The sequence below is a fragment of the Prunus avium genome, chromosome 1 (assembly GCF_965620075.1).
Source record: "Prunus avium chromosome 1, drPruAviu1.hap1.1, whole genome shotgun sequence".
Lineage (NCBI taxonomy): Eukaryota > Viridiplantae > Streptophyta > Magnoliopsida > Rosales > Rosaceae > Prunus > Prunus avium.
Window position 1 is genome coordinate 42,110,454 of NC_142284.1, and position 27,075 is coordinate 42,137,528.

At 37.4% G+C, this 27,075-nt stretch overlaps 4 protein-coding genes across 6 annotated transcripts; 3 read left to right on the forward strand and 1 right to left on the reverse strand.

Moving 5' to 3' along the window:
• The first annotated feature begins 385 nt into the window (after positions 1 to 385).
• On the forward strand, positions 386 to 5,823 carry LOC110750373 (RNA helicase family protein). Of its 2 annotated transcripts, none has more exons than XM_021950693.2 (13): positions 386 to 580; positions 661 to 704; positions 793 to 873; positions 1,038 to 1,254; positions 1,544 to 1,952; positions 2,085 to 2,288; positions 2,478 to 2,638; positions 2,884 to 3,069; positions 3,238 to 3,469; positions 3,866 to 4,062; positions 4,224 to 4,358; positions 4,499 to 4,697; positions 5,181 to 5,823. In XM_021950693.2, exons 1-12 carry the CDS (start codon positions 489 to 491, stop codon positions 4,680 to 4,682), a joined length of 2,142 nt encoding a protein of 713 aa, XP_021806385.1. In that variant the 5' UTR covers positions 386 to 488; the 3' UTR covers positions 4,683 to 4,697; positions 5,181 to 5,823. The 2 variants fall into 2 exon arrangements, with proteins under 2 accessions (XP_021806385.1, XP_021806384.1); XM_021950692.2 differs by having other exon boundaries at positions 387 to 580; positions 658 to 704.
• Positions 5,824 to 6,873: 1,050 nt separating this feature from the next.
• LOC110750354 (putative methylesterase 13, chloroplastic) lies at positions 6,874 to 9,502 on the forward strand. The gene is made up of 5 exons (XM_021950666.2): positions 6,874 to 7,417; positions 8,126 to 8,362; positions 8,459 to 8,602; positions 8,707 to 8,838; positions 8,941 to 9,502. The coding sequence occupies exons 1-5, from the start codon at positions 7,037 to 7,039 to the stop codon at positions 9,217 to 9,219; spliced, it is 1,173 nt and encodes a 390-aa protein (XP_021806358.1). The 5' UTR covers positions 6,874 to 7,036; the 3' UTR covers positions 9,220 to 9,502.
• Positions 9,503 to 10,579: 1,077 nt separating this feature from the next.
• On the forward strand, positions 10,580 to 12,731 carry LOC110750356 (protein SPIRAL1-like 1). Its single transcript, XM_021950670.2, has 3 exons — positions 10,580 to 10,719; positions 11,548 to 11,856; positions 12,404 to 12,731. The coding sequence occupies exons 2-3, from the start codon at positions 11,581 to 11,583 to the stop codon at positions 12,485 to 12,487; spliced, it is 360 nt and encodes a 119-aa protein (XP_021806362.2). The 5' UTR covers positions 10,580 to 10,719; positions 11,548 to 11,580; the 3' UTR covers positions 12,488 to 12,731.
• A 239-nt stretch (positions 12,732 to 12,970) lies between these two features.
• LOC110750355 (coenzyme Q biosynthesis Coq4 family protein / ubiquinone biosynthesis Coq4 family protein) lies at positions 12,971 to 15,333 on the reverse strand. Of its 2 annotated transcripts, none has more exons than XM_021950667.2 (3): positions 15,186 to 15,333; positions 14,520 to 14,736; positions 12,971 to 13,768 (listed from the first exon to the last, which is right to left on the reverse strand). In XM_021950667.2, the coding sequence occupies exons 2-3, from the start codon at positions 14,700 to 14,702 to the stop codon at positions 13,229 to 13,231; spliced, it is 723 nt and encodes a 240-aa protein (XP_021806359.1). In that variant the 5' UTR covers positions 14,703 to 14,736; positions 15,186 to 15,333; the 3' UTR covers positions 12,971 to 13,228. The 2 variants fall into 2 exon arrangements, with proteins under 2 accessions (XP_021806359.1, XP_021806360.1); XM_021950668.2 differs by lacking the exon at positions 15,186 to 15,333 and adding an exon at positions 14,885 to 15,179.
• Between the last annotated feature and the right edge of the window lie 11,742 nt (positions 15,334 to 27,075).

The following is a 27,075-nucleotide window of genomic DNA, read 5'->3' on the forward strand; positions in this document are numbered from 1 at the left end:
AATTTTTGGGTGAGATAAAAGGTCAATGAGAACGAACAAATAATCTTTTCAAATGAATCTTCATAATTTGTTTCATAGCATTGTCTGTGATAAATATTTCGTGATGAAAATAGTATTTTTGGGACAATATGTTCTCCATACCTCAGCTGTTTAGGACCATATCATTCTTTTCCGATACAACCTACCGTCTAAATTACTCTAAATTAATTTTATTTTATTTTATTAACTCCGAGTAATAAACTTTGGAAATATTTTTAACAGCTGCGGATATACTGATGGAATTCTCGAACGTATTTAAAAGCCCATAAATTGATTATTATTGGGCCATCCCAGCCCACTAAAATAAAATTTTACACTTCACGTTACTAAACCGGTAAAACCCTCGACCAAAAGACTAATGGTTACAGTAAAACCCCAGCCCTCCTCTTTCTTTCTTCTTCTTCGGTTCTGCAACTTCACCGATTTTCAACAACTCTCTCTGAGCTTCAATGGCTCAAGGTCAAGGACGGCTGAACAGCTCTACCAAAATTCCGAAAGGAAACTTGTCCGATGGTAATCGCAAGCTCGATGCCTTTTCCAAGTAAGTACCTTTTAGCTTACTTTCTGTTTGGTTGCTCAGAAACTCAGGACATGCTAAAAATGTGCGATTTGTTTTAGGAGGCAAATGCTTGCGCAGCACAGGAAGTCTCTTCCAATCGCTTCTGGTACTGAGACTATTTGCTTTAAATAATCGTTCTATTTACGTTTTTTGTTTATTTTAGGAATGTAATATTGGTGTTATTTAATTACCAGTTGATAAACGACTGGTTGAGGAGGTTCAGAAGCACGATACTTTGATTATTGTTGGTGAAACTGGAAGCGGAAAAACAACACGTATGCTCTTTTTTTTCTTTTTTTGTAGCATGTTAGGTTGCATTATAAATTCACAAATACATCTCTGTATCTCTATTAATGTGTAGGTATTTTGTGCAAAGTATTTTGAAGTTCTGAGCTTGCAACTTGATGTTGTTTTCCCTATGGTATTTTTTTTTCCCTAGAATTACCTCAGTTTTTGTACAATGCTGGGTTTTGCGGGGATGGAAAACTCATTGGGATAACTCAACCTAGGCGTGTGGCTGCCGTGACTGTGGCAAAACGGGTTGCTGAGGAATGTGGCGTAAATTTGGGTGAAAAGGTTGGTTACTCCATCAGATTTGAGGACATGACCTCTAGTTTGACGAGGATCAAGTACATGACAGATGGATTGCTACTGAGGTAAAACCTATTTATAACTTTGTTAGCCGTTAGGTTTGCTCTCTAGCATTTTTCATCTAGAAGCTTCATGAACATACTTTACAATCAATTATGACATATGTGGAGACAGTTCTCAGCAAGAAATTTGCTTTCTGGTTGGTGTGTGAAACCATTTTGGAGTCTGTCTAGAGTAAATTAATGTGGTTGATACTTGATATGTGTCCATATCAAGCTTTTTCATAATTCACGAATGTACTCCAGTCTCTCTCTTCTCAGGTCTGAACTTATGTAATGGTTGGTGCACTTTCAGGGAAGCACTGTTGGATCCACATCTCTCTAGGTATTCAGTCATAATTGTTGATGAAGCTCATGAGAGAACTGTCCACACTGATGTGTTGCTAGGCTTGTTAAAAAGTGTACAAGATGCAAGATCAAAATCCCTCAATAACCTCCAAAATACTAAAAACAAGAAAACAAATAATGACATACAATTGAAAGAAAACGGTGCTCAGTGCCTCAATTTTCTCAAGCAATACCAAGGAAGGACCCCGTTGAAGTTAATTATCATGTCTGCCAGCTTGGATGCACGAATTTTCTCCGAGTACTTCGGTGGTGCAAGAGCTGTTCACATCCAAGGGCGACAGTTTCCTGTGGATATATTTTATACTCTTCATGTTGAAAATGATTATCTAGATGCTTCGTTAGCCACCATATTTCAGGTATTTAGTGCTCTTTGTCAGTATCAGTATACCTTATGAATCTATTTTGAGCACTTTAAGCAGAAAATAGACCTTAAATGGTGATTCTTAAATAACACACATGTTCTTATATATGTATGTATGTGTTATTAGATTCATCTGGAGGAGGGCCCTGGTGATATACTTGTATTCTTGACGGGTCAAGAAGAAATTGAATCTGTAGAAAGACTTGTCAAAGAAAGACTTAAACAGTTACCAGAAAACAGTAAAAAACTAGTGGCTGTTTCTATATTCTCATCTCTTCCTTCAGAACAGCAAATGCGAGTTTTTGCACCGGCCCCTCCTGGATTTCGTAAGGTAATTTAATGATGTTCATTAGCTTAGACATTTATCCTATATGAATAGGAAGCGTGAAGATGTATTGTGATTGTTGCATAACAAATTGTTTAGTGTAGAGCAATACATATTATTGGAAATAGGTTTATGATATATATTCATCTGTGTATTCTTTTCTTTCTATCTAATCGTGTTACATTGTTCTGTTAGGTAATATTGGCAACGAATATTGCTGAGACATCAGTGACAATATCTGGAATAAAGTACATTATAGATCCTGGGTTAGTAAAAGCACGTTACTATGACCCGAACAAAGGGTTGGAATCTTTGGTTGTTGTTCCAATTTCAAAAGCACAAGCTCTTCAAAGGAGGTAGGCATGGCTGGCCAGTTTTGGGGGATCTAACAAGAATTCTTTAAATACAAATATCATTTTAGAGGATAATAAAGTTATTCAATTTACGTTTATGTTATACAAACTGTTAGAATTATTTGGAAGCTCACTGTTGTGAACACTTTTAAACAGTGTAGTATCATATCGTTTAGTTGATGACCCTGATACTTGAACTGTTTCTTAAGAACAGATAACTTTTTATGATACATAATTTTATTGTGCAGTGGGCGTGCAGGGCGAGAAGGACCAGGGAAATGCTTCCGCCTCTACCAAGAGGATCAATTTGGGAAATTTGAGGATTCAACAAAGCCAGAGATCAAGCGGTGCAACCTCTCTAATATCATTTTGCAACTTAAGGCTCTGGGTGTTGATGATATCAGTGGATTTGACTTCATAGAAAAGCCTACAAGGTAAGATTTTGGATAGGTTTTGTCTTTTGTATCTTTTTAATGATGAGAAAGCAAATGGCTGCTGTAATTGATTTTTGTCAACCAGTTAGTTTAGTTCTTCTAATAAATATTGATTTATTATCTATCAAAGAAATTTATCATACATGAATCTATTACACATTTGAACAGGTCGGCTATTGTCAAATCACTAGAGCAATTGTTCCTGCTGGGTGCTTTAACAGATGACTGTAAATTATCAAATCCAGTTGGACGCCAAATGGCTTGCCTTCCCTTAGACCCAATTTATTCAAAAGCTCTAATCCTAGCAAGTGAATTCAATTGCCTGGAAGAGATGCTGATAACGGTTGCAATGCTCTCAGTAGAATCTATATTTTATAGCCCCCGTGACAAAAAAGAAGAGGTACTTGTGGATGATTCATTACCTATTTGTCCTTGTTAATTTCTCATAGGTTATATAGATGGAAAGTATAATAGAAGTGAGTTGATGAGTTGTTTGTCAAAATATCTTTTTCGCATAAGGGTGATGGTAAGCAGTTTGATTAAATGAGTAGAAGTAGAAAAGTCAAGCATGGATATTATGGGTGGTCGTTTGGTGAATGGTGTAACGCAATGGTGGATTAACATTCCATTCTTGAGTTTTCATTCTCCATTTCCGTTATGATCTCACAATATGGTGAACTCTTGGTCTTAATCCTGTTGCTTTAGTAATATGAATAAAACTATACTAATATCTCTTTTTATGATCTCACAATATTACTTTAACTTAAAAGCGCTATATATTTCTTCCTGTTGGCAGTCGAGAACTACAAAGAAATCCTTTGCAAGTCCAGAGGGAGATCATCTCACTTTGGTTAATGTATATAGAGCGTCCAATGAGTTCTTGGAAAAGAGATCAGGTCTTAGTAAAGAGAAGCGTGAAAAAGCTTTCCGAAAATGGTGCAAGGAAAATTTCATTGATAGTCGCTCCCTGAGGCATGCTCGTGACATTCACAGGTTGGCTATTTCAATTCCTTGTTGAGCTATGAACATGTTTCAGCTGGTCTCACACAGTCGCACTAGGTTTTTTTACCCCCCTTATGGAAGATCAGTGTGTCTATTAATGGTGTAGATCCAATAAATTAGCTTCTCTAAATTTAATAGGTGTTTTTTTGCAGCCAAATTCGACGAAATGTTGAACAAATGGGTCTTCGTGTTGCCTCTTGTGGTGACGATGTGCTTCAGTTTTGCAGATGCCTTGCAGCTTCTTTCTTCCTCAATGCAGCTTTAAAGCAGCCTGAGGGATCATACAGGTCTTGATCTTACCTTGACATGTTTTGAAATTCTTTTGGCTGGTTTCTTTAGGTTCCAAAACTTGTACCCTTTTTATGTGTATTATTTAATTCTCTTTTTTTCATGCTCGACCTCACACATTTACCTAACCAAATGACAGGGCTTTAGCAAACGGTGAGATAGTTTCGATCCACCCGTCTTCCGTGTTTTTCAAGAACAAACCAGAGTGCCTAATTTTCAATGAACTAGTCGAAACTAATCGTAAATACATCCGCAACACAACTAGGATCGATTATTTGTGGTTAACTGAGCTTGCTCCTCAATTCTATGCCGTGCAGAATTGAATGTAGTGCGGAGAGGTATGCTTGTTGGATTATTTGGGAATGCCATTGTTGGATTCATTATCTGTAATCCTCCAGTTCTAATCTTGTTCTCTTCTATATGGGTCTTGGCTATAGATGATATAGGTAGTATATAACCTTAAGGCCTTCTTTGTTGGGGAGGACTAGACTGGATTAGAATAGACTAGCAAAATGCCAACATTTCATGTGCAATCAAGGCATAATATGGATCTTGTTGTCTAACTCGGAGAATGAGGGAGGACTATTCGTAAGAGGTTGATGACTAAAACTTATCCCTCATAATTCCAACATTTTCAAGTGGATTAGTGTGATAAGTTTTAGTCATCAACCTCGTACATGTAGTCCCCATTCTTCCTCTAAGTTAGGCAACATATCCATATTAGCCTTCAATGCACATGAAATGTAGGCATTTTGCTAGTCTAGTCTAGTCCTCCCTACCAAACTAGCCCTAAGTTCTTACAAGTACCATATTACATGCAGGTATGAACAAGATACTTTCCACCTTGGATGTAATGTCATATAACTTAATTGAAAGCTCTACTGTCGTTCTCCTATTTCGATGCCTGATCCTGACATGCAACAAGGAGAGTGGTTAAAGGACTGGTGACCTTGATGTCTGATGCTGGCATAACTAGTTACTGTTTAATGTTGAGAGAAGAGACTTGATGATGGGAGTTACTCGAAATATGGACCTTGGTGACGATGATGTATTTGAGGATCCATCTGTTGCCTGCATGAACTGGATTTTTGAAAAGCTTCTTAATCGTGTCCAGCCATTGATATACACAACTAGGAGCATTTGGAAGAAAGAAAATCCTGTAATGGCTTCACGATTGCAATACGACATGCAGCACTGTTGCTTGTGTTTAGAAAACAAGCTGTTACAGCTAGGCATCTGAACTAACTAAATCCAAGTTGGATGCGGGTTATTTTCTTTGGGATTTCTACATTGTTTCAGTGAGAATACAATTAACTGTTGATGATATAGATGGGGTAATGATATAGCCTTGTACCGAGTCAGGAGGAATATGTACACTGATAAATCCAATACATTTATTCTCTGTTATGCATCTTTTCTGTAATAGAACTCTGCTATCTTATATGTTTTTGAATTTGGGGTCAATCATGTGGGTATGGTCTGAACTTTCGAGCATCCAACATGGGAGTTTGACTTGAGTTGGAAGAATCCAAAAACAAAGAAATTTGAAAGGTCAAGCAGACAGAGGCCCGGAAAACAATAAATAAAAGAGAAGTCTTCATTTAATGATACATGAATGATACATTGTAATTCTAATTTGTCTAATTTGTTCATGGGGACAAAATAATCATGAAAAATGTGCGTTGAATGTTGGCTCATTTTCCCAAACTTTTTCATAAGGAGGGAAAACAAAATCCAAGTTGAGATGAGGGCTTCACTTTGCCCCCTATTTTTTCATGTGCTAAGCAATCATTTCCCATGCTCGGATTTACCAAATATAGGAAAGCAATTGATTTTTCATCCCCAAGTCTCCTTTCTCATGAAACAAACGGATAGATTTTTGAATTTGGGTTCAATCATGTGGGTTTGGTCTGAACTTTCGAGTATCCAACATGGGAGTTTGACTTGAGTTGGAAGAATCCAAAAACAAAGAAATTTGAAAAGTCAAGCAAACAGAGGCCCGGAAACAACAACATAAATAAAGAAAAGTCTTCATTCAACCATCACGATTTGAGTAATCTAAGAAACCACAGCAAATATGAAGGGGCTTCCTCTAAGTATAAATCATGAAAGCTTGTAGCTCAAATAATTAAGAGCATTTATCGTCGCATATAAGTCCTAAATTTGATTTCTCCTCCCTAATATCGCTGTGTATCAAAATAAAACTTGTAAAAACCATTATGAACGCTCCTAATCTAACAAATTGTAAACAATGTGATTGGCCCCTCTGGCTTTGGGACCTTTGGAAGCTGACTATTTGGTCAAAATAAATGGCTACAAAGAAGAAGAGGAAAACAAACCAAAAGAATATAATTCTTCTGTTTTTCTTTTTAACAAGGGAATTGAATTAGCCCCACCCCAATCAATCCTCTGATTTCAAAGCGCTTTTCTTTGACTTCAAATGGCACAAAAGTTTCATTTATTATATTTGAAACACAAACCCTCTTGTAACTTTTTCTTCTCTCTCTCGTTTTCCACATTAAACTTGTTGTAGCTAGTTTTTTAATACTAGCTACAACAACAACAACTTGGTCAAACTTTGTGTTTCCTCCATCTACTACATCAGCATTCTCCGTCACATTAATAATGCTTCATATTCTGACTCTGAGGCTCTCTCTCATTCTCTGAAAGCAAGAAAATGGGGAACTCATTGGTATGTTTCTCACCATCACACAAGAAACCCAACAGCAACACCTTCAACAGAGAGCCCTCCAAACGCTCACCATCCTCTTCACCTTTCTTGTCCTCCATTGCTAGCACTAGAAGATCAAACGGTTCAAGCAAGAAGAAAGAGATGCTTGCGGATGATTTGCTGCTTCAACAGCAAGCAATAGAGGCTGTTCTGCTGTTCCAGAACCACCAGAAGAACGCTTCATCGATACCGCTTAACCGATCCACTTCCGTGGTTTATCCCTCTCCTGGTCAACAGAATCAGAGCTTTACAAAAAGCTCCAGCTCTAGGCAACGTTTGCGTTCGGATGCTGTCAGCTTTCAGCCCCTTGAGCTTGTTGATAAGCAGGTTTGAACATGTTCGCATATGCACTTAGCCTCATCCAAAGTTTTTTCGTTCTCATTCATATAAGGATTATGGGAAACTAATGACTGGCAAATTATTTTCTCTGTTTATAGCAATCTACACTTATATCAAGAATCATATGATCTAAATTTAAGGCTGGGAATTGGAATACGAGCAATTAAAGTCTCCTCTCTCTCTCTCTCTCTCTCTCTCTCTCTCTCTCTCTCTCAACGAACCTCTAGGAACAGTGTACTGAGTTGGTCAACGCCGTGGACCAATTCTTGGAGCAATTTTTTTTTGGGTCTGATTCTTGGAGCAATTTGCAGTACGGCTTAGTTAGGCAGAATCGTACGTTAACTGGGTTATACTATTTAAACTACATTATGTCACCTTACATGACATGTTTTGTTTTGTGCTAGTTTTGCATTTGCTGTAAACTACATTTGGCATCATGTTGGGTTTTGTTGGACGGTTGAATATTTCAGCTCCTAAGGATTGGTTAAATAAGTTTGATCAGTTCCAAGCTTGCGTCCAAAATTCCAAATTGGATGCTGCAAATATCTTTACCTAAGATATGACATGTCATAGTTTAACTACAGAGCAACAACATTTGACTCTGCATATTTTTCATATTTTCAAAGAAAATAAGTCTTTTTTTTGGCTCAAATGCTTTAACAGTTTTGAACTTATATAAGTTTATTTCATTTACAGGATGTAAAGACTGATGGTCTGGAAACCAATCATTTCATCCTTGTTCATGGAGGTGGCTTTGGTGCTTGGTGTTGGTATAAAAGCATGACACTTTTAGAAGAAAGTGGGTTCAAAGTTGATGCAGTTGACTTGACAGGTTCTGGAGTTGACTCCTTTGATACCAACAGCATTACAAGTCTTGCACAATATGTAAAGCCACTCACTGACATCCTTGAGAAACTTGGGGATGGGAAGAAGGTTTCTGCTCTCTCTCTCTCTCTCTGATATGAATTATGATAGATGATTAATTTTAATGTACTAGGAAATAATATTTTTTTCCCCTCTAAAATGCAGGTAATTTTGGTTGGACATGACTTTGGTGGCACATGTATCTCCTATGTAATGGAGTTGTTTCCATCAAAAATAGCAAAAGCCATATTCATTTCTGCAGCAATGTTAGCTAGTGGGCAAAGTACTCTCAATCTGTTTGCTCAACAGGTAGGGGAAAAATAGACAAGAGAAAACAGCACAACAATTATAATTGCATTCAAGTATTTTGTGTTCCTCTTCATAAATTGAACTAGTTTATCATGTTAATGCAGACCGGGTCGAATGATCTGATGCGACAGGCTCAGATTTTCTTGTATGCCAATGGGAAGGATCAACCTCCAACAGCCATTAATCTTGCCAAAAAATTGGCTGAAGACTTATTGTTCAATCAAAGTCCTGCAAAGGTATATATATAGCTTATAGTACGGCATGATCTGCTTTGAAAAAATGGCACAATTTATTCAGTATTGATATTGAAGCTTTTATTTATGTTCCTTCCAAACCAGGATGTTGCATTAGCATCAGTGTCCATGAGGCCAATCCCTTTTGCACCAGTGACAGAGAAGCTCTCCCTTTCCGGCACGAATTACGGCTCTGTGAGGCGGTTCTTCGTAGTCACTCAAGAAGATCATGCCATAAGCGTTCCTCTACAGGAGACCATGATCGAATCGAACCCCCCGGAACAAGTTTTCCGGCTTAAGGGCTCTGATCATGCACCTTTCTTCTCAAGGCCACAGGCTTTGCACAGGATATTAGTAGAGATATCCCAGATTCCTCCAATTTAGGCATGAGCTGAGCTGCCATTACAGCAGATATAGCATGTTCAACAATGCAGCACATAATAAGTCGAGTGTTCAGTGTATTTAGGTTTATTTTCCTGTCACCGCATATAGAATAGAGAGTGTACATATATTTTTGTGTGCTTCACTTCTGTATATCCAGCTAATATTTATAAAAGCAAAAATATTTATGGTAAATTACTGGAAAACAAGGGGTAGATTAGCAGCATCATGTGAATTTTATGTTTTGGCAGGCTTAGGTTTAAATTTGCCCAATCAGTGACAAGGAATTTTTTGACCTATTTTCTTGTTTGGTAAGTTGGCAAGTTGGTAATTATGGTTCACACATGATGCATGTCCTACAAATGGAATGTACCCGCAGGTGGGTTACATCAAATGCCTCACTCACTGGCATAACATTTTATCCCAATTACTTGCCTAAGGTTTAAAATACTCAAAAATGGAAAGAATACCAACACATTATTATTGGTGGTGGTTTGGTTTAAATACATTTCAACTTATTCGTATTGTATTTTTAAATTTTTTTTATAAAAAAAATCTTAAGTTTCCCTCCCTATATATGGAACTCAAAAGCAATTGGGACCGAATTATTTGTAATAATAAAAATATTAAAAACTTGAAAGCAATTGGCCAAAAATCTTTGAAAGTCATAATTCAAATATAGGCTTACAATTCCCAAATGTTCAAACACAAGCAAAAGTACTAGTGTTCTCTTGCTAAAGTTACAATTTCAGTATCAATCAAAACTTTAAAGAGATAAATTTTTACTTGAACCATGGTTAATAGTCTGACAATAATACATGTTAAAATTGTTTAAAAAAAACACACAAAAGTGAAAATTATTATTAAATAAAAGGTGGGAAGCGCAGAATAATGGCTTCAACGATTGTAAAATACTTTACTTCCCCACTTACATTCACAATTCGGTTATTGTCTTTGCTTCCGCCATGTTGTCCTTATTTTAAAAGGTGAAAATGAAAACCTTCAAAATTCAAAATTTCAGGAAAATTTAAAAATGAAAATCTCCATTGGATACAAACGGTTTTTTTACTATTGAATTATGAGGGATTCAGTTTTTTTATTTGTAGTAGATAGCTTGAATTTGTGAATTGGTATTTAGTATCGTACTAGCCTCTCCGCACGCGCTTCCGCGCTTGCGAGAGACTTTTTAAAAAAAATGTGAATTTACCATATTATCCTCATTTAATTAATAATTTCAATTCTTAATGTTTGCATTAACAAAGGGCATTTTCTGGTATTTTGAATGTTTCACCATTCTCTGCCTTTTGCTTTATATATATAGATAAATGAACTCTCAATTTGAAAAATAAAAATAAAATAAAAATAGAAAAACAGTGAGTGTATGTACTCATTTATATAACGCATAGATTTGGCGTAGCTTTTGCTGTCTCAGTACCGAGGTTACAGTGTTTTTCACTCTCTCTGCTTCACAGCTTTCCCTCCAGATCTGATCCCAACAACCAGGTACCCTACCCAGCCCTATCTCTAACCCTAGATCTCTGCCTCTTATCCTGGATTTACGTTTCAGTGTTTCAATCACTGGGTTGTGCTTTCAATTCCTTACCTTTAATCGATTTCACTGTTTTTGATTTGATGCTTTCTCTTGTTCTTCTCTCTCTGTGTATTTTTATAATGAATATTTGATAGTTCTTCAGTTGATTTTTTGGGTGAAATTATGGCCCGGCACTGATTAGCACGTTGAGGTTCATTTCTTTTGGTAGATCTATATATGTTGCTTTGTTCTAGTGTGTGATTGAGACATTTCTCTTGCTTCGGTTTGGGATTTGTTGGCTGTGCAGTTTATGGTGGATCTGTTTATTTTCCCCTTTTGTGTACGGAAAAGTTTGTGGATTTGAGCGTACATTTTGCTGAATTATGCGTCTTTGTGTCTAATTTAGCTGAAATGATCATTTGGGTATTAAATAGTGAAGTAAACTTTCAGAAATAAAGAGAGTTGGAATGGTTTGGCCTACCAAACGCCCCATGCTTGAGCCCTTTTTGTGATGAAGGCAGAAGCCTACCATGCGGATTCTAAGAGATTTTATTTTATTTTCTCCCGGATTTATTGTAAATGTTTTGTTCTATAAAATGGATCAACAATAAGCTTGTTCGATTTCAAAGCATTTCAAGACATTTTAGCAAATAGTGATAAGGTCCTTGTGATAAATTTTCCTGTAGGCATATGACTGATGGTATATGTTTGAGGCATCCAGTAGCAATCAATAGTATAATATCTTGCAATGTTGGTTCTTTTTCCCAAACATCTATTCTAACTATCTACTTGTAACACAGAGTGTAGGGTTATCTAAGAAGAAGTTGGAGAACATGGGTCGTGGAGTTAGCAGTGGTGGGGGACAGAGTTCTTTGGGCTATCTTTTCGGGAGTGGGGAGGCTCCAAAACCGGCCGCAAACAACACCCAAGCTGCACCAATTCCAAACGAAGGGAGGGTTGTGACTAATGAGCCTGCTTCCAAACCTACTGCTCCTCCTCCTGCTCCTGAGCCAGTAGATATCACCAAGCAGATTCCTGCTGGCATCCACAGTACTTCTTCAAACAACTACATGCGTGCAGATGGCCAGAACACTGGAAACTTCATTACGGTATGGTTTTCCTGCATATGCAGTGTTCATACCTTTTTTATTATTAAATGTTAGATCAAAATGTTGCTCTCTGTTTTCTTTTGTGTTTTTCAATTTCATTCATAGGATAGAACATGACATGTAAAATGCTTGTCTTGATTAACAACTTTAAACATCTCAGCATTTTGCTAATTTGGTAAAACATTCTTCCCCATGTTGTAAAAAAGTTCAAGTTTCAACCTAGAAGTATTTCTCATCTACACCATCTAACATTTTAAGATTCACCCGTCCTTCCTCCCCTTCCTGCCCCTGTACCTTCTCCCTCTCTCCCTCCCTCTAGGGTAGCACACAGGTAGTAGTGAACCTGTTCCTGATTGGATTGTGCTTCCTGACTTTTACTTCACCTGAGTACTGACACAGATAGGGCTTGTTCCGGTGTTTGATCACTTATTGTGCCACCGTAAACTTGTGTTTACAGCTCAAAGCACAGTTGGTTGTTATGTCTTCTTTTGTGTGTTTTATTGCTATGTGTTATTATAATGTCGGTATTGATTTTCCTTGTGTGCAGGATCGACCCTCGACTAAGGTCCACTCTGCCCCAGGTGGTGGTTCTTCTCTGGATTACCTCTTTGGTGGACCAGGTGGCAACTGAGACATGCCTTCGCATTGTTGAATTTTGTGGAACCTCTATTTTGGATGAGGCAATGCCTTCCATCCTTTATATAAACAATTAAGACTTTTATGGATTCTGTGATGTAACATAGGTGTTGTGGTTGTTGGGCTCATTCAATCAAGAGTGCTCTTTTTTAGATGCATAAACCATCTGATACAGATTTCCTTCCTTGTCATGGACAAAGCAGCATTTCCCTAGTGCATATTTGGTGTTTTCTCTGTTATTTTCCCAGTGATTAATTTCTGTCTGCCATCTTTACATGGTCATTATTGTTGATTTGAAATTCAAGTGGTGGTGATAATCGGTAAAATTTAAAATTTCTTTTTGAATGTCATGCCTTTCTTTTGCGTTGCCAGGCTCATGTGATCCTTCGTGTCTCTCATGTTCCCAGTTCTCACATCGAAGTTATTAAAGTTATAAAAGAAAAATAAAATAATAAAACAAATAAGAACAAGAAAGGAAAAATAGAAAACCACTATTTGTGACGGAATACAATTTTGACTAACCAGTTTCCGAGGCAAATCAATAAATCAAATTGGTTTCTCCAGGAATATAAGATCCAACGATGAAATGATTAGACGTGCTGGCAAGGACTGGACATAATTTACATGAGTTATCTTGTCCCACGAGATTCAATTTCTGAAGATTGAAATCATACGGTAATTCTCGATGTGTTCAAACAAAATTTAGTCTGTTAACCAGTTCGTGTGCTCGAGAAATCTACAGTTTCTCCCCCATAGCAGATGAAGCTGCCGGTGCTCGGGTTTGTTTAGGAACAGCAGGAGCAGGAATTATGCCCCATTTTCTCCGAACATCCTCCAAGTCCTCATGAAAGTGCTGCTCATAATATATACACATGAGATCTGTGCACTGCATTCCGGCTCGGATGGCCCAAGGAAAGTAGTGTTGAAAGAACAATTTTCTTTGCTTCTCACTGAATCTTGCAGACCCCCCTATAACGGACATCAGGCACATGGGAAGGTACATTTGCTCAAACTCTATTACCTTGAGTGCTGATTCACCCATCAAGTTCGTTGGAAGGCCAAAAAGGGTGTGCCAGAAGTCGTGCACCTCGCGAGCCCTCATGGCCACGTATGCAAGCTCGTCCGTTTCCATGAACCGCACTGGTGGTCGATCATCTGGGGAGAAGTTCCTGGATCCCATGAACTTTGCATAGGCCGCACCAAATGTGTTTGCTGGTAGATCCCATGCATGACCCACTTTTACAGATATTACACGGGGTTGCTCCAACAGTATAGCCTGTGAAAAAAGATATGCATTGGTGTTAGAATAACAAGAGGAAGCTATTGAGAAAATAGAATTTGCAAGAAACAAAGATTGCTTCATTTTTTATCTGCACAACAAACATATAATGTTTTTGAAGTACTCATTCTATAACATTTTGATATTTGGTAAATACAAAGCACAACAGAGAGTTACATATGACGAATCAGCTTAATTAAAAGCTCATTACAAGTAATCATACGAAAGGATTATGAGTGGTAGTAGTTTTCCATGTTTCCATTAGCTTTCATACAAATATAAATTAAGAGCAATAGCACTCAATACTCAGCAGTCAGCAACATGGAAAACAATATTGCCATTTTTACATGAAAGGCTAAAATATAACTTCAATTTGCCAGGATGGGTACCGTCAATAATCCAAGTAGCAATTTTCTCGATAAGTAATTATCTAAGTAGCATTAGCAGCTAATACGGTCATTTCCCTTGCTAAGACAGGCACGAAATGCTCTGTTCATGCCACTTTTCTATCGAAACAAGCAGATTTTCAAAGAACATGTTACCGACTCAAAAATTAACCCAAAACTCCAACACCCTCATTAACAAAACACAAGGCAGATAGCCAGGCAGAAACAACAGGAATAATTTGAGCAAGTTTTTCTGAACAACTTCCATATACTATTATGTAGAACATATTATCATTTCATTAGATCATTGTCTACTGATAAATAACCAAATAACAAGGTAAAGGGTAGACAAGAGGCTTTACCCTGCCTTCAGGGCTCTTCTTCATTCTTTCAAGAACTCTTTCAAATGCAGGCTTCCCAGTTGTCTCTCCAAGAGCTGCTATGAGGTCAGCTCTTCTTGGGTCCAGCAATGCGCCCACAGCTGAGCCAACCGCAACGGCTGCCTGCTGCCACCGGTTCAACCGAACACGAGCACTTCCTATCATGGCAACTCTCCTCTTTTACTTGTAATCCTCACCCCTACCGACAGAATGTAGCACAACACTTAGCCTTCACACGCACAAAACAAATTGAGATATTGCTAATGAAACATTTTCACGAACAGTTTCTGAGCAAGAAGACATAAACTAATGAATATAGCATTCAAACAAACGTAATTCAAAATAACCTTCACACAAGGGATTGAAGCGCCCAAATTTGTGATGCATTGACTGTTTTAATTACATTGCTATTCGGAAATTAAGTAAAGATTAGCTAACTAAGTAAGAAAAGTATCGAAGATTGTAACTTTGCGATCTCTGATGGTTACTAAGATCGCAAGAAAAAAAAACATCCTCTTTAAGAAAAACAAATGGTTACTAAGAAATTCGAGGAAGAAAATTTGGGTATTTAATAATAGCGTCGAAAATATTCAAACTTCCATTAATTTTCTCGTTAACCAAACAAAATTTTGGAGAAATTTGTGTTACCCGACTCCCTGAGTTTGGCAGACGATCAACGCTTCGAATCTCTCTGCCTTTGGGCTTCGGGAGCGGAATAAGGCGGTTATGGTTTTGGTGGGACGAAAGAGATTTGGGTTGGGCCGGGTAAATGGACCTCTTTTTTCTCACATTGGCTTCTTCAAAAAATCCATGTTTTTTTCCACTTAAATTGAGGAAAAAACAATTAGTCCCATGTTTTTTTTTCATTGTTTATTTATTCGGAGAGTCGGTTATTAATTTGTGACTGTATTTATGGCTATTTTGTTTTCTAGGTGAAAAGATATTTAATGGTTTTATGGTGCATGTAAAAGTATGTGCCACTCTGTACGTACCAGAGTCAGACAGACCAATGAAATTCATCCAAAAAAGAAGGCTTTTATGTTATTGTCCGGCAAAAAATTTATCACAGGGCAGGTTTTGCTGGTCCTTGGCACTTGACCTCTGCTTCTATTCTATATAGACTTGGGGCTCAAAAAATATGGTTGAAATATAAAACAAACAGAACCTGCATGCAATGCAATCGGTGTTTTTTTTTTTTTTTTTTTCATTTTAATTTAACCCAAAATTTTAAAACAAAAGTAAGAAGTTTATAGCTCAAGTGTTTAAGAGTATTAATATTGCATCCGAAGTCCTAAATACAATTTCTTCTCCTTTAATATTGCTCGTATCAAAATTTAAAAGAAAAATCCAGAAAGAAAAACAAAAAGGAAAACAAAGAATCTTATAAAGATTCATTCCATCAATGCAAGAGACCATGTCTCCACTCCACCCACTTGGCACTTGCCCATTTCTTTTCTTATTTGGATTCATTTCTCATGGCAACCTATCAATAATTCCAAATTCTCAAATGGACCAAATATACATGCATACATGTCTAGGGGCGGATTCACATAGGGGCAAGAGGGGTCAATGATTCCTGCAAGCTAGGAATCCACTATTTATTTTTATATTATTTTATTGGGTTATTCGCAGCAATGGTCCCTCAATTATACCCGTAGTTACACTTTGGTCCACCAATTCAATTACTAGTTGCGGGGGTTACTCAACTAGGTGCTATGTTGCACCAATAGTCCTTCCGTCAAACTCTGTTAAATTTTCTGTCAAAAGTGAGGGTAAATTCGGAAATTCATCCACAACCCCTCCCTTTCTCTCTCTGAGCGAACTTAAAATGTGCAGCCCATTGGTGTAGAACAAAAGAAACCCTCTGCACATCCCTATCCCCAGCATACAATAACCTCATGAATATTCATGGTCCCAACCTTTTAAATTGAAACAGTAACCTCCACATAACCACCATTAATCCCGATTCCAACCACCCTCTTTCTCTCAGTGACTCACTCTCTCACTCGTGAAATACAAGTAAAAACACAGAGCAAGCAAACCCCAACTCGGAAGCTCTAACTCACTGAGTCAGGCATGGCGGTGGATGAAGGGCTACTGGTGCATTCCCTCATCGGATTTGGCGCGCGCAAACCAATCGCAATCCTTGTTGTTGCTGATCTCACACTACACAACACAACTCGAAAAGCACAACAACAATAATAATGGACAACAACAGCACCACCACCTTAAAAAATGAAAAATAATAAAAATAATACAGACTCGGCTGATCGATTTCATCGCTGTGTCCACCAACAACATTACAGGACAGATGCTTCGAATCAGTCTCCTCAGATTTCTCTCTCTTCCTTCTCGCTCCTCTTATTCTTCTTCTTCCCTTTTCTTCAGTCCCATTTCTGCCCATTCCCATTCCCAAATCATGGCCACCTCTTCTTACACGACGTCGTCTGACTCCGCCTCCTCTACGAAGCTCCTCTTCCGCCAGCTCTTCGAGAAGGAGTCCTCCACGTACACTTACTTGCTCGCCGACGTCTCTCACCCCGACAAACCCGCTCTGGTTAGCTAGCCTTTAAATATTTTGAATAAAAATTAAAACTTTATAATTATAATTAGGATTTTGATTTTGATGAATTTTAATTTGCAGTTGATTGACCCGGTGGACAAGATGGTGGATAGGGATATCTCCCTTGTCAAAAAGTTGGGTTTGAAGCTAATTTATGCCATGAACTTGGAGGAAGGGGAGGGTTGTGGAGGAAGGGGAGAGTTGTGGATGAAATTCCGAATTTATCCTCACTTTTGACAGAAAATTTAACAGATTTGACGGAAGGACTACTGGTGCAACATAGTACCTAGTTGAGTGACCCCCGCAACTAATAATTGAATTGGTGGACCAAAGTGTAAATACGGGTATAGTTGAGGGACCATTGCTGCGAATAACCCTATTTTATTTACTTAAGTTTACAATGTAAATAAGAAAGTAATCTCCATTTGGATTCAAATAAAAGTACTGGAAAATCAAATTCCCACCAAATTAAAATATGAAAAATTGGTTTTAGTGCAAAATACAATTTAGGCTAAAAATGATGGCTCATTAAGTCAATATATACTTCATACTAAAATCCCATAAAATTAAGTTTTCTTATTTGATGTGTAAGGAATAAAAGCCGCCAAAAATTATCTTGAGAAAATTATTATTCCGAAAAACCATTTTTCATACTCAGCTAGAGGCGGGATGCACGTTGGGACAAGAGGGGACGCACATTGAGACAAGAGGGGTCGCACATTGAGACTAGAGGGGTCGCACGACCCCTTGGAATGCTGGGAATCTGGCTGTGGACTCCATGAACGACCCCTTGGACAGTAGGTTAGCGACCTCTTGTGTGCACACCAAGTGCTCGACGAAAGTCCCAACTTGCTGCCTGTCTGCCTTGCTGTGCTATGCGTCCTTTTTTTTTAAAACGAGCCTGGCCAAACGACATCATTTGGTCCAAGGCTCAGTCAAATTTTTTTTAATTGACCTGGCCTCAAAATGGCGTCGTTTTGAGCCATGTTTTAAAAAAACAAAAAAAAACAAAAAAATCTCATCCCTTACCCGATTTCAGAGCACCTCCAAACCCTTTTTCATTCCCAATTCTATCTCACCCTTTCAAACTCTAAGAGCTCCAAACCACCCAACCTCCAACCTCCAACCTCCACCACACCTCTTTGTTTGTGCCGACCACCACCACCTTGTGCCACCATCCGCCATCATATTTTTCAGCTACAAGTGAACAAAATTGATATTTATAAATTTATAATGATAACATATATTGTTGATATTGATATTTTTTTTTATGGAATTAAATTTATGAATATGATAATGTGGATTGATTGGGCTTATAATTGATTGATAATGTGGATTGATTGAGTATATTGAATATTGATTGATATGTAGTATTTTTTTATTTATAAAAGTTGAGAAAGTCTCGGGAGAGAGGATTGGGGTGGATGTTGCAGAGAGAAATTGTGAAGAAGAAGATGGGGAGGTATTGTTTTTTGTTTTTTTTTTTCTTTTTCAAAGTGGGGGGTTGGGCTTGTTTCCTTTGAATTTTTTTTAAAATGATAATCTCTTTTATATCAAATATTAACAAAAGTGCCTAAAATTATTGAAAAATAAATGATGCAATGTTTTCAAAAGAAAAATTATCGTGCACAATTGAAGCTTGGATGAAAGTACTATTTTTCTACTTTTTTAGTGTTATTTTCTTTTTAAAAAAAATTGAAGCTTTTACATTGTGACCCCTTGCTCCAAGAATCCTGCATCCGCCACTGTACTCAGCCAATATTTTTACATAAAATAATTTCTCATATATGATATGAATGCATGAAGGGACCTAAAGTCAATCTAGGTAAAAAGAGTTTTACAAGAATAATCTAACTCTTATGTATTAAAGAAATATTTACTTGAATATGCTCGCCCTAAGACAGTATTCATAAGGGTTCAAAGTTTGAAAGCTAGAGCCTAAAAGAAATGCATATAAAGCCTAAAATCAAAACGACGATAGACCTCAAAAATGACGTAAATGCCCTAAAATGAGCAGGATTGCACTAATATATGCCAGCTCTTACGTTGAATAGGGTGAGACTCCTTGGGAGGCGAAGAGGATTGCGCTAATTTTTTGGTTTATTATCACATTCTTATAGATATTTTTGGTTTATAGTAGTGTGTGTCTATTTTTTGAAATTGATGCAGTTATCTTTGATAATGAATATGAGTATTTTGTATGGTTTTATCTATTAACTATGAATTATAATATTATCGTTTCATTTTGATGGGTCTATTTTGTATAGAAATTTTTTTAACCTTTTACACGTTGACTCCCGGAATGAATATTCATGAATCCGCCACCCAGACCTAATGAAAATGAACAGAACAGGGGAGGGACAGCTGTCCAAGTTGAAAGCTGCTGGTTGCTATAGGCTGGCAAAGCAGGGCGGCAGCACCATAAACACTAACGTGCATATATATTACTATTTACTAGTACCTGCACTCTAAGGAGAGAGAGAGAGAGAGAGAGAAATCGGAGAAAATCGTTTTACTTATTGATCACTCCATGACCTGACTGATTGCCTCAGCCCTAAAGCTAGCTCTGCCTTTTGTTGCTCTCTCTCTCTTATGTATTTTGACGATATATTCAGTTAGTACATGACATCACTGCAGCTGTTGCTGTTGCTGGTACAGCGTGCACCACACCCTTGCCTGCCATGCATGCTGCATTTTCTGCAGCCCACAGCCTTTGCTTGTTCAACAAAACAAACACATGTCTCTCTCTTTCTTTTACACACTTTCTGCAGCTCACATAAATGATCAACTTTTTCCAGCTGATGCCGAGGAGGGAGAAAAATTTAGCTGCAACGGGGATAAAAAAACGCTATTTTCGGCCAATAATGTTTATATCATATGGAAGTGTTATCACTTATCTTTTTACGATATTGATCGAAAGTAACAAAACAGTGTTATTTCTATTTTATAGAAGTCTTTATTTAATTTTTTATATTGGGAGAAAAGAAACTCCTTAGAGTTCTGAACTTAGGTGTCAAGCAGGGAGCAGGGAGAAGAGGAAGGCCACCACTGTAGTACTGATCTCAACGTTTCATAGAAGTCTTTCTCCTGAGGAAGGGCTTGGCTATTTTATACGGTCTTGTTCTTTCGTTTTCGAACGTTGCTTTAATGTTTTGGTTAGGCAATTGCCAAAAGGGGAGGAAGGCCAAGGATCCCATTTACACTTCAACCAAACTAGTCCTGCACCATGTGAAACTGGACGATATATATTGGTTGTTTAACCAAAGCAATCTCATGAGTTGTCAATCATTTTACAAGCAAGATCCAAGGAATTTATTACAAACAAACACCTTGAAAACTGCAAAACCATATTCCTCGTGGCCTTGTCCTTTGGATAAAAAAAAGTTCACCAACAAGTTAACTGAGGAAACTGGTCCTCATCACTCCTCACACCACCAAAACCATTCCCCCTCCGCGAAATGAAAATAAAGTAAAAACAAACATCAACAGAATCGCGAATAAAATCACACTGTTAAGATCGTAAGATCATGTCCCATATTTTTACATCAAGTCAAGTGTCACCACATATGGGTCCATGACCCCACCTCATCCTTCACTTTTGACGCTCATATAGGCACACAACAAATGCCCTTAAAGAGCGTTTTCACCGGTTGCCCAAGCTAGGGCAGGACAGGGCCCAAGCCTAGGCTGCGCGTTCCACCAGGCCAAACTTGCCAGAGCAAGAGGCGGGTCCCACAAAACTGGGCCAGCCCACAAGCAAAACGAGCCTGTGCTCCAGCCTGAGGGTTGCTGATGTCATGGCCAATGCCAGCCTGACGTTAGCAACCGAGTTTTAATTTTTTTTACCGTTGGCGCGTGTAATGAAAAAATTTAAACTTATGTGCGTTGGCGCCAAGCTGGCGTCAGCCCTGCTTTCAGCCAACGGTAACACGCAACGTGGCGCGTTCTGGTTGCTCCAATAATTTTTTTCCTCCAATCCAACGACTGCCCTTTTTTCTGGCCTAAAAATTCAGGAAAAAAAATTGGAATTTTTTTTTTTAAAATTACCAAAAAATTATGGAATTTTTTTCTTCTTCTAGAAATACCTACCAATGTTGTTCACTTTCAACATCAAATCTTCATACATTTTCTTCTCCTTCTAATATTATTCACTTTATACACAAAAATTTCTTCACTTTCAATTTTCATTTTTATTCACCATCTCATGGCATCTTCCATCGAAACCGGAGGGACGTGGACAACCATGGAAGATGTTCTGTTATGTGAGTTGGTCATTGTCCGATTACGAGCAATGAGATGAAATTCTCTCATATGTTGAGAAAAATTTATGACGAATTTTGTGAAAGATCAGGTTTGGCTCATATGGAAATGGCCTTGGCTAGTAGGTGGAAAATTTTGAATAAAAAGTTGGGGAAATGGAGAGATGTGTTGGCAAAAGTGAGGGACAACCATTGAAGCGGTGAAAATCTTGGCAATGAGGTAAAAAATTTGTAATTTCCGTTTTATTAAATTTAATGTCCTAATTTTTTTTAATGTTTCATTTCCAATATTTTTTTTTAGTGTTTCTTGCATTTCCAATATTTTTGTAATGTTTCTTGCATTTCCAATATTTTTGTAATGTTTCTCGCATTTCTAATATTTTTTTAATATTTCTTGCATTTCTAATATTTTTTTTAATATTTCTTGCATTTCTAATATTTTTTTAATGTGTCTTGCATTTCCAATATTTTTTTTAATAGAATATGCATGCACAAATGTGGTTCGGTGCCATTGGGTAAGGCCGAAAATCTTTCAACCATCAACAATGTTGGGAGGTGGTAAAAAATTGTGCGCGATTCAAAATTATTCCCATGGGTTCAACCGTTGTGTTAAACGAAACGCCACTCAATAATTCAACGGCATCGGATTCACCTTTGGATTCCCCGATGAGTCAAGACTCACCAATCCAAAGGAGCCAAGGCCTATTGGGAGAAAGGCGGTGAAGGCCAAGAGATGGAGTACTTGCAGCAATGATACTACAAAATTTTTGGAGCAAATTGCAAGGAACAGCACTATGAGAAATGAGTTATACATGAAAAAACATGCGGATGAGAAGGCAATGAATGAAGAATATGCAAGAGAAATGGAATATATATGCAAACAAGACATTGAGAAGAAGGATCGGGAAACCATGGCCATGGATACAAGTCATATGTCCCCTAAAACAAAATAATTTTGGAAGCTAGAACAAAGGGATGTTATGAGAAGAAGGCTTTTCCGTGACAATGGACCTAGCAACACCGATTGGTTAAATGATCAAAACCATTAAGTTATTTTGCTTGCCTTTTATTTAATTGTATTGCTTGTTTTGTATTAAAGTAGTTGTAATTCTTGTCTTTTATTTAATTAGTAGTATTTCACAATTAGTTTTATTGCTTTTCTTTTAGTGAATAAAGAAATCATTCAATAAAAGACCTTTTTATTCAACACATTACATACATCAAACTAAAGCATAATAAAAAAGGGTAAACTGCCAAATACCCCATGAACTATCACGCTTGTCGAAATCTCTACCCTGAATTATTTTGTTAGCTAATTTATCCCTCATACTATTTTAAACAGTCAATTTAGCACTTGTCATCAAGTTTTTAGACTTTCATCCAATTTTCTGTTAATTATAAGGGTAAGTTTGTCATTTTACAAGGATAATACCAAAAAATAATAAAGAAAATGTAAAATCATGATTTCTTTCTCTTTCTTTATTCTTTTTCCTTTTCCTTCTTCTTCCTCTCTCTCTCTCTCTCTCTCTCTCTCTCTCTCTCTCTCTCATTTTTCCTTCTTATTCTTCTCTCCCTCTCACTTTTTTTCAAGAATCCGAGTGCGCCCATGTTCTGATATCCTGGTGCACCCGCCCCAGATTCAACAGTTCAATCTAAAGAATTTCGTCCCAGACTCGAACCATTGTCCACTGCACCTCTAACAAAACCAAGAATGCGTTGGACACAAGAACTTCCTGAAGCCCCTTTGTGGAAGCTATGAGAAGTGACAGCTTCTTTTAGTAACAACACTCACAATTAAAGAAGAAGAAGCAAACAGTTGTGGCTTGTTTAGCAGAGCTTCTAATTATAGTATTTTAATTACATTAAACTCTAATAAGAGAAAAATTGGTCATCCAACAAGAAATAATCTGAGGGCTAATGTCAAATTCTCAACCCCAAAAGCCCCAATGTCAGTCAAGGTTTGCTCCTTACTTTTTTTTTTCCTTAAGTTTTGTACTTTTAACAATTTAATTATTTTAAACTTAAAAAAATTAAATTTTAATTGAACAATGAGTCACGTGCCTAACATGTGACATTTAGACAGAAAATTGGATGAAAACTAACGGCATGGACTAAATTGACCATTTAAAATAATTTGAGGGCTAAATTGGCTGAAAAAATAATTTAGGGTGGACATTTCAACAATTGATATAGTTCAGGGAGGTATTCGACAGTTTACCCAAAAAAAAATTAAAAAAACCAAAGCATAATTAAAAACAAAACACAACTGAAGCATAATTCAAAACAAAACACAAACAAAGCATACAGCAACATAAAGCCAAATTAAAAACAAAGCATCTTCACTTCACTTCATTCACCGTCATTGCCTCTTACCGCCCATAAGCGCTCCATCAAGTCAACTTGACGTCGTTCATGAATATAAGACGATTGCATCTCTGTATATCGATCAATCATACGGTTCATGAAACGACCGTCCTTAACCAACGGTTCATGCTCTAGTGGTTGTTCATTTGCTCCTATGAGCCTTTCATAAATTCTTGTCAATGCTGTGTTCATGGGATCTGGTTTGAATACGTCTGGTGACAAAACCCGACCCAAATTCCACTTTGGAATCTGCGCCGAACCCTGTGCATGTTCAACACCTAGCAGGAGCCAAACACACTTGACCGAACTGCCTTTCTAACAAAAACCAAAATGTGCTTCAAGGTAGACTTCTGCCGAAAATTCAACAAAGTCTCCCATGTAATTCGCTCGTTTCCCAAATTTTTTACCTGTATAAAAACATGATTTTATAATCCCAAACGTTCAGCATTCACAATAATAGAATCCATGCAACCAAACATCACATCCTTTTTAGCCCCAGGCCTCTTAAAACCAAATAAATCGTTCTGCCATCTAAAACTGATCTCAACTTTTAGAACATCAAGAGTACGTTAACAAATCTCAAAATGGCTTAGCAGAACAACCTTTCAATCACTTGAACTTGCAGTTGCACCTAGTAACTCTAGGTTGCCTACGTACCCTTCTGAGGGATCAAGCCACATGTAGTTCTTTCACTTTTCACATTTGGACTTGTATAACTTCATCAATTGTTGTTTCTCAATGAAATTTTCAAATCAAACCATTGGAATTCAAGCAAGGGTTGTTGATTTCAGCACAATCTTCTATTCATCCCATACGAGCATATACAAATATATATTTAATTACTTATTACAGATAAGTAGCAAATGAGAAAATTATTAAAATAGCACTGACCCCGTGAAACCTAAATGTCATTATCAACAATTTAAATAAAAACCTACCTCCCTCTTACTCAAGTAACAACAAATTCATTACTCAAGAAAATAGTTATAAATTGTATAAACTATTTAAAACTTAGAAACCCTCAATCCTTGTCTCACACATTGGAAAATATGTATTAAAGCTTTTACTAATAAATATCAAGTTAAAATCACTAATTTTTGTTTAAACATCTCATTTACTCTCCACCTAGGTGTAACCCCCATTCATATTCCATCAATTCCGATAATATTCCGTCAATTCCAGGTATCCTATCTGTTACCTCCTCGCAGGCCTCGGAAACACGAAGTCAATCCGAGCCGCATTCCTCGCAGGCCTCGGGACCATAAAGTCAACCTGAGCCGCATTCCTCGCAAGACTTAGGGGACCATTAGTCAGCCTAAGCCGCATTCCTCGCAGAACTCGGGGGACATGTGGTCAGCCCAAGAACGCACATCCTCGCACCACACGATTTAAGCGTCCCCGAAACTCGTGTGGCATTATCATAAATGACAATTGTTTCAAGATAACTAGGGGTACTCTTGTGGAGTGTTTGAAAACTATATTTCGAAACTTATCATAAAATTTCCCATATTCTACAAATCCATATTTCAAACCTTTTCTCAACTTTCCAAAAACCAGTCCTCAACTACCCTTGAATTTACACCACATATTGTTGAGAAATAGTGTCCATAATTCATCATTTTCAACTACTAAGTATATATATTGAATATAAATATGCACTTAGATATTTAATTAATTTATTAATCATGCCGAAATCTAATTAGCAAACCATTCCATTCCGATACTATAATAATAATCTTAATAGTAATAGATAACTAAATAAATAAATAATAACTAACCACTTCTCCTAGAGATTTCACCATTTCCAATAATACATAATCTTCAAATATCAAAATAATAGAAATATTCACAATTAGCAATTTATATACATAAATATATACATATATATTTTCATCCCATACTCATATAAACCCATAATAGGTTTCATGGTAATTTAATGAAAAATAATAACCTTTAAAGAAAATATCATATCGAATCAATTTCCAACCTAAAACCATTATACAAGAAATTCCATACTATAACATAAAGACAAATCCTAAAATCCCTCAAAAATCAATATAGCTCCATTAACAGTCAAGACTTGCTAATAAGGTCGTTCTAGTACTTCTCAAAAGGTAAAGCTACCTCGGAAGACTCACGGTCAACCGAGGGGTCAAACTATCCAAACTTGGTCAACCGGGCCCACGGGGCCCACGACCTCCGATTTCCGATCCGAAGGTTCCTGCGAGTTCCACAAGGTTTACTAAGCATGTCTTGCAAGTTTGGTTCGAATCGAAAGGTCCGGTCACTCACGATCGCACGATCGGACGGTTATCGTTTAACACAAACTTTAAGTTATTGAATTGGAACATCCGGGGCTCCGATTCATGATCCGCGAATTCCTACACGATTCTAGAGATGTCTAGATTAACATATAATAAATTGGAGTCGATCCAACGGCCCAAACATGTCAAACCCGGATAACGTCTAATATGCGATATCCGATCGACGATCAAACAGTATCCAAATTTATATCCGAGCATACTGTCGTGCTCGGGACGAAATGATGATGATTTTAGGACTCAAGGACTGGCCCAAAAGTGGCCCATGCGTTGTCGGCACGTGGGTGTCCAAAGCGATTCCAGCAATCAAAAAATCTCTAAACCTCCGGTTAAAACTTATACCTACATGATCACCACAAAAAGTCGACGGAAGTGGCCGGAATCGTAGGCCAGAAACCGGGCAAACTATTATCACTTAAATACCCTCTAAAACTCATAAATTTCTCCTAAATACCACAACCAGCAGCTAGAATGCATTGAAAGGATGAGAAAGTATACCAAATTCGAAGAAAATGGTGGCTGGAGTTGTTTGCACAAGCTCCAAGAAATATCTCTCACGAAGACCGGCCAATTTTCTACAAAATCCAGCGGTGTTTGTTCAGTTCATTTTTACACATGATTTTTCATGTTATTCACCCACTATTTTGAGTTAGTTCTTGACATTTTATAGCTTTTTACTTCCTTTTTGTGTTTTCTTAGATTTTACCTTGGTTGGAATGAAAATGAGCTAAAAGTGCATTATTGGTTATAAATTCTGTTTTTGTTCATTTTCGTAGGTCAACTTCTTGGCCTGGGATCAACATGCTCTGGTGCTCGGATGAGGTCATGATCTTCATGAGACTTGTTCCAATGGATGTTAACTACAACATATCCAAATTTGAGCTCCATTGGACAAGTATTGCCTATCCAACCAATCCAGCATGTTACCACAGCTCTGGAAATCCGGAATTGGCCAGCTTTTACCCCCATTGTGTCATCTTGATTATTCTTGTTACCATAACACTTGGTAACAAGAATTTACCTTAGTAGAT

Bases quoted from the DNA above. Each gene is read 5' to 3' on its own strand.
- LOC110750354 (XM_021950666.2), top strand. From the start codon at position 7,037: ATGGGGAACTCATTGGTATGTTTCTCACCATCACACAAGAAACCCAAC. The intron at 8,363-8,458 runs GTTTCTGCTCTC...TCTAAAATGCAG, and splicing joins AACTTGGGGATGGGAAGAAG to GTAATTTTGGTTGGACATGA. The intron at 8,839-8,940 runs GTATATATATAG...CTTCCAAACCAG, and splicing joins TCAATCAAAGTCCTGCAAAG to GATGTTGCATTAGCATCAGT.
- LOC110750373 (XM_021950692.2), top strand. From the start codon at position 489: ATGGCTCAAGGTCAAGGACGGCTGAACAGCTCTACCAAAATTCCGAAA. The intron at 1,953-2,084 runs GTATTTAGTGCT...ATGTGTTATTAG, and splicing joins CGTTAGCCACCATATTTCAG to ATTCATCTGGAGGAGGGCCC. The intron at 4,063-4,223 runs GTTGGCTATTTC...GTTTTTTTGCAG, and splicing joins CATGCTCGTGACATTCACAG to CCAAATTCGACGAAATGTTG.
- LOC110750355 (XM_021950667.2), bottom strand. From the start codon at position 14,702: ATGATAGGAAGTGCTCGTGTTCGGTTGAACCGGTGGCAGCAGGCAGCC. The intron at 13,769-14,519 runs GTAAAGCCTCTT...CTTTTTTCACAG, and splicing joins AGAAGAGCCCTGAAGGCAGG to GCTATACTGTTGGAGCAACC.
- LOC110750356 (XM_021950670.2), top strand. From the start codon at position 11,581: ATGGGTCGTGGAGTTAGCAGTGGTGGGGGACAGAGTTCTTTGGGCTAT. The intron at 11,857-12,403 runs GTATGGTTTTCC...CCTTGTGTGCAG, and splicing joins ACACTGGAAACTTCATTACG to GATCGACCCTCGACTAAGGT.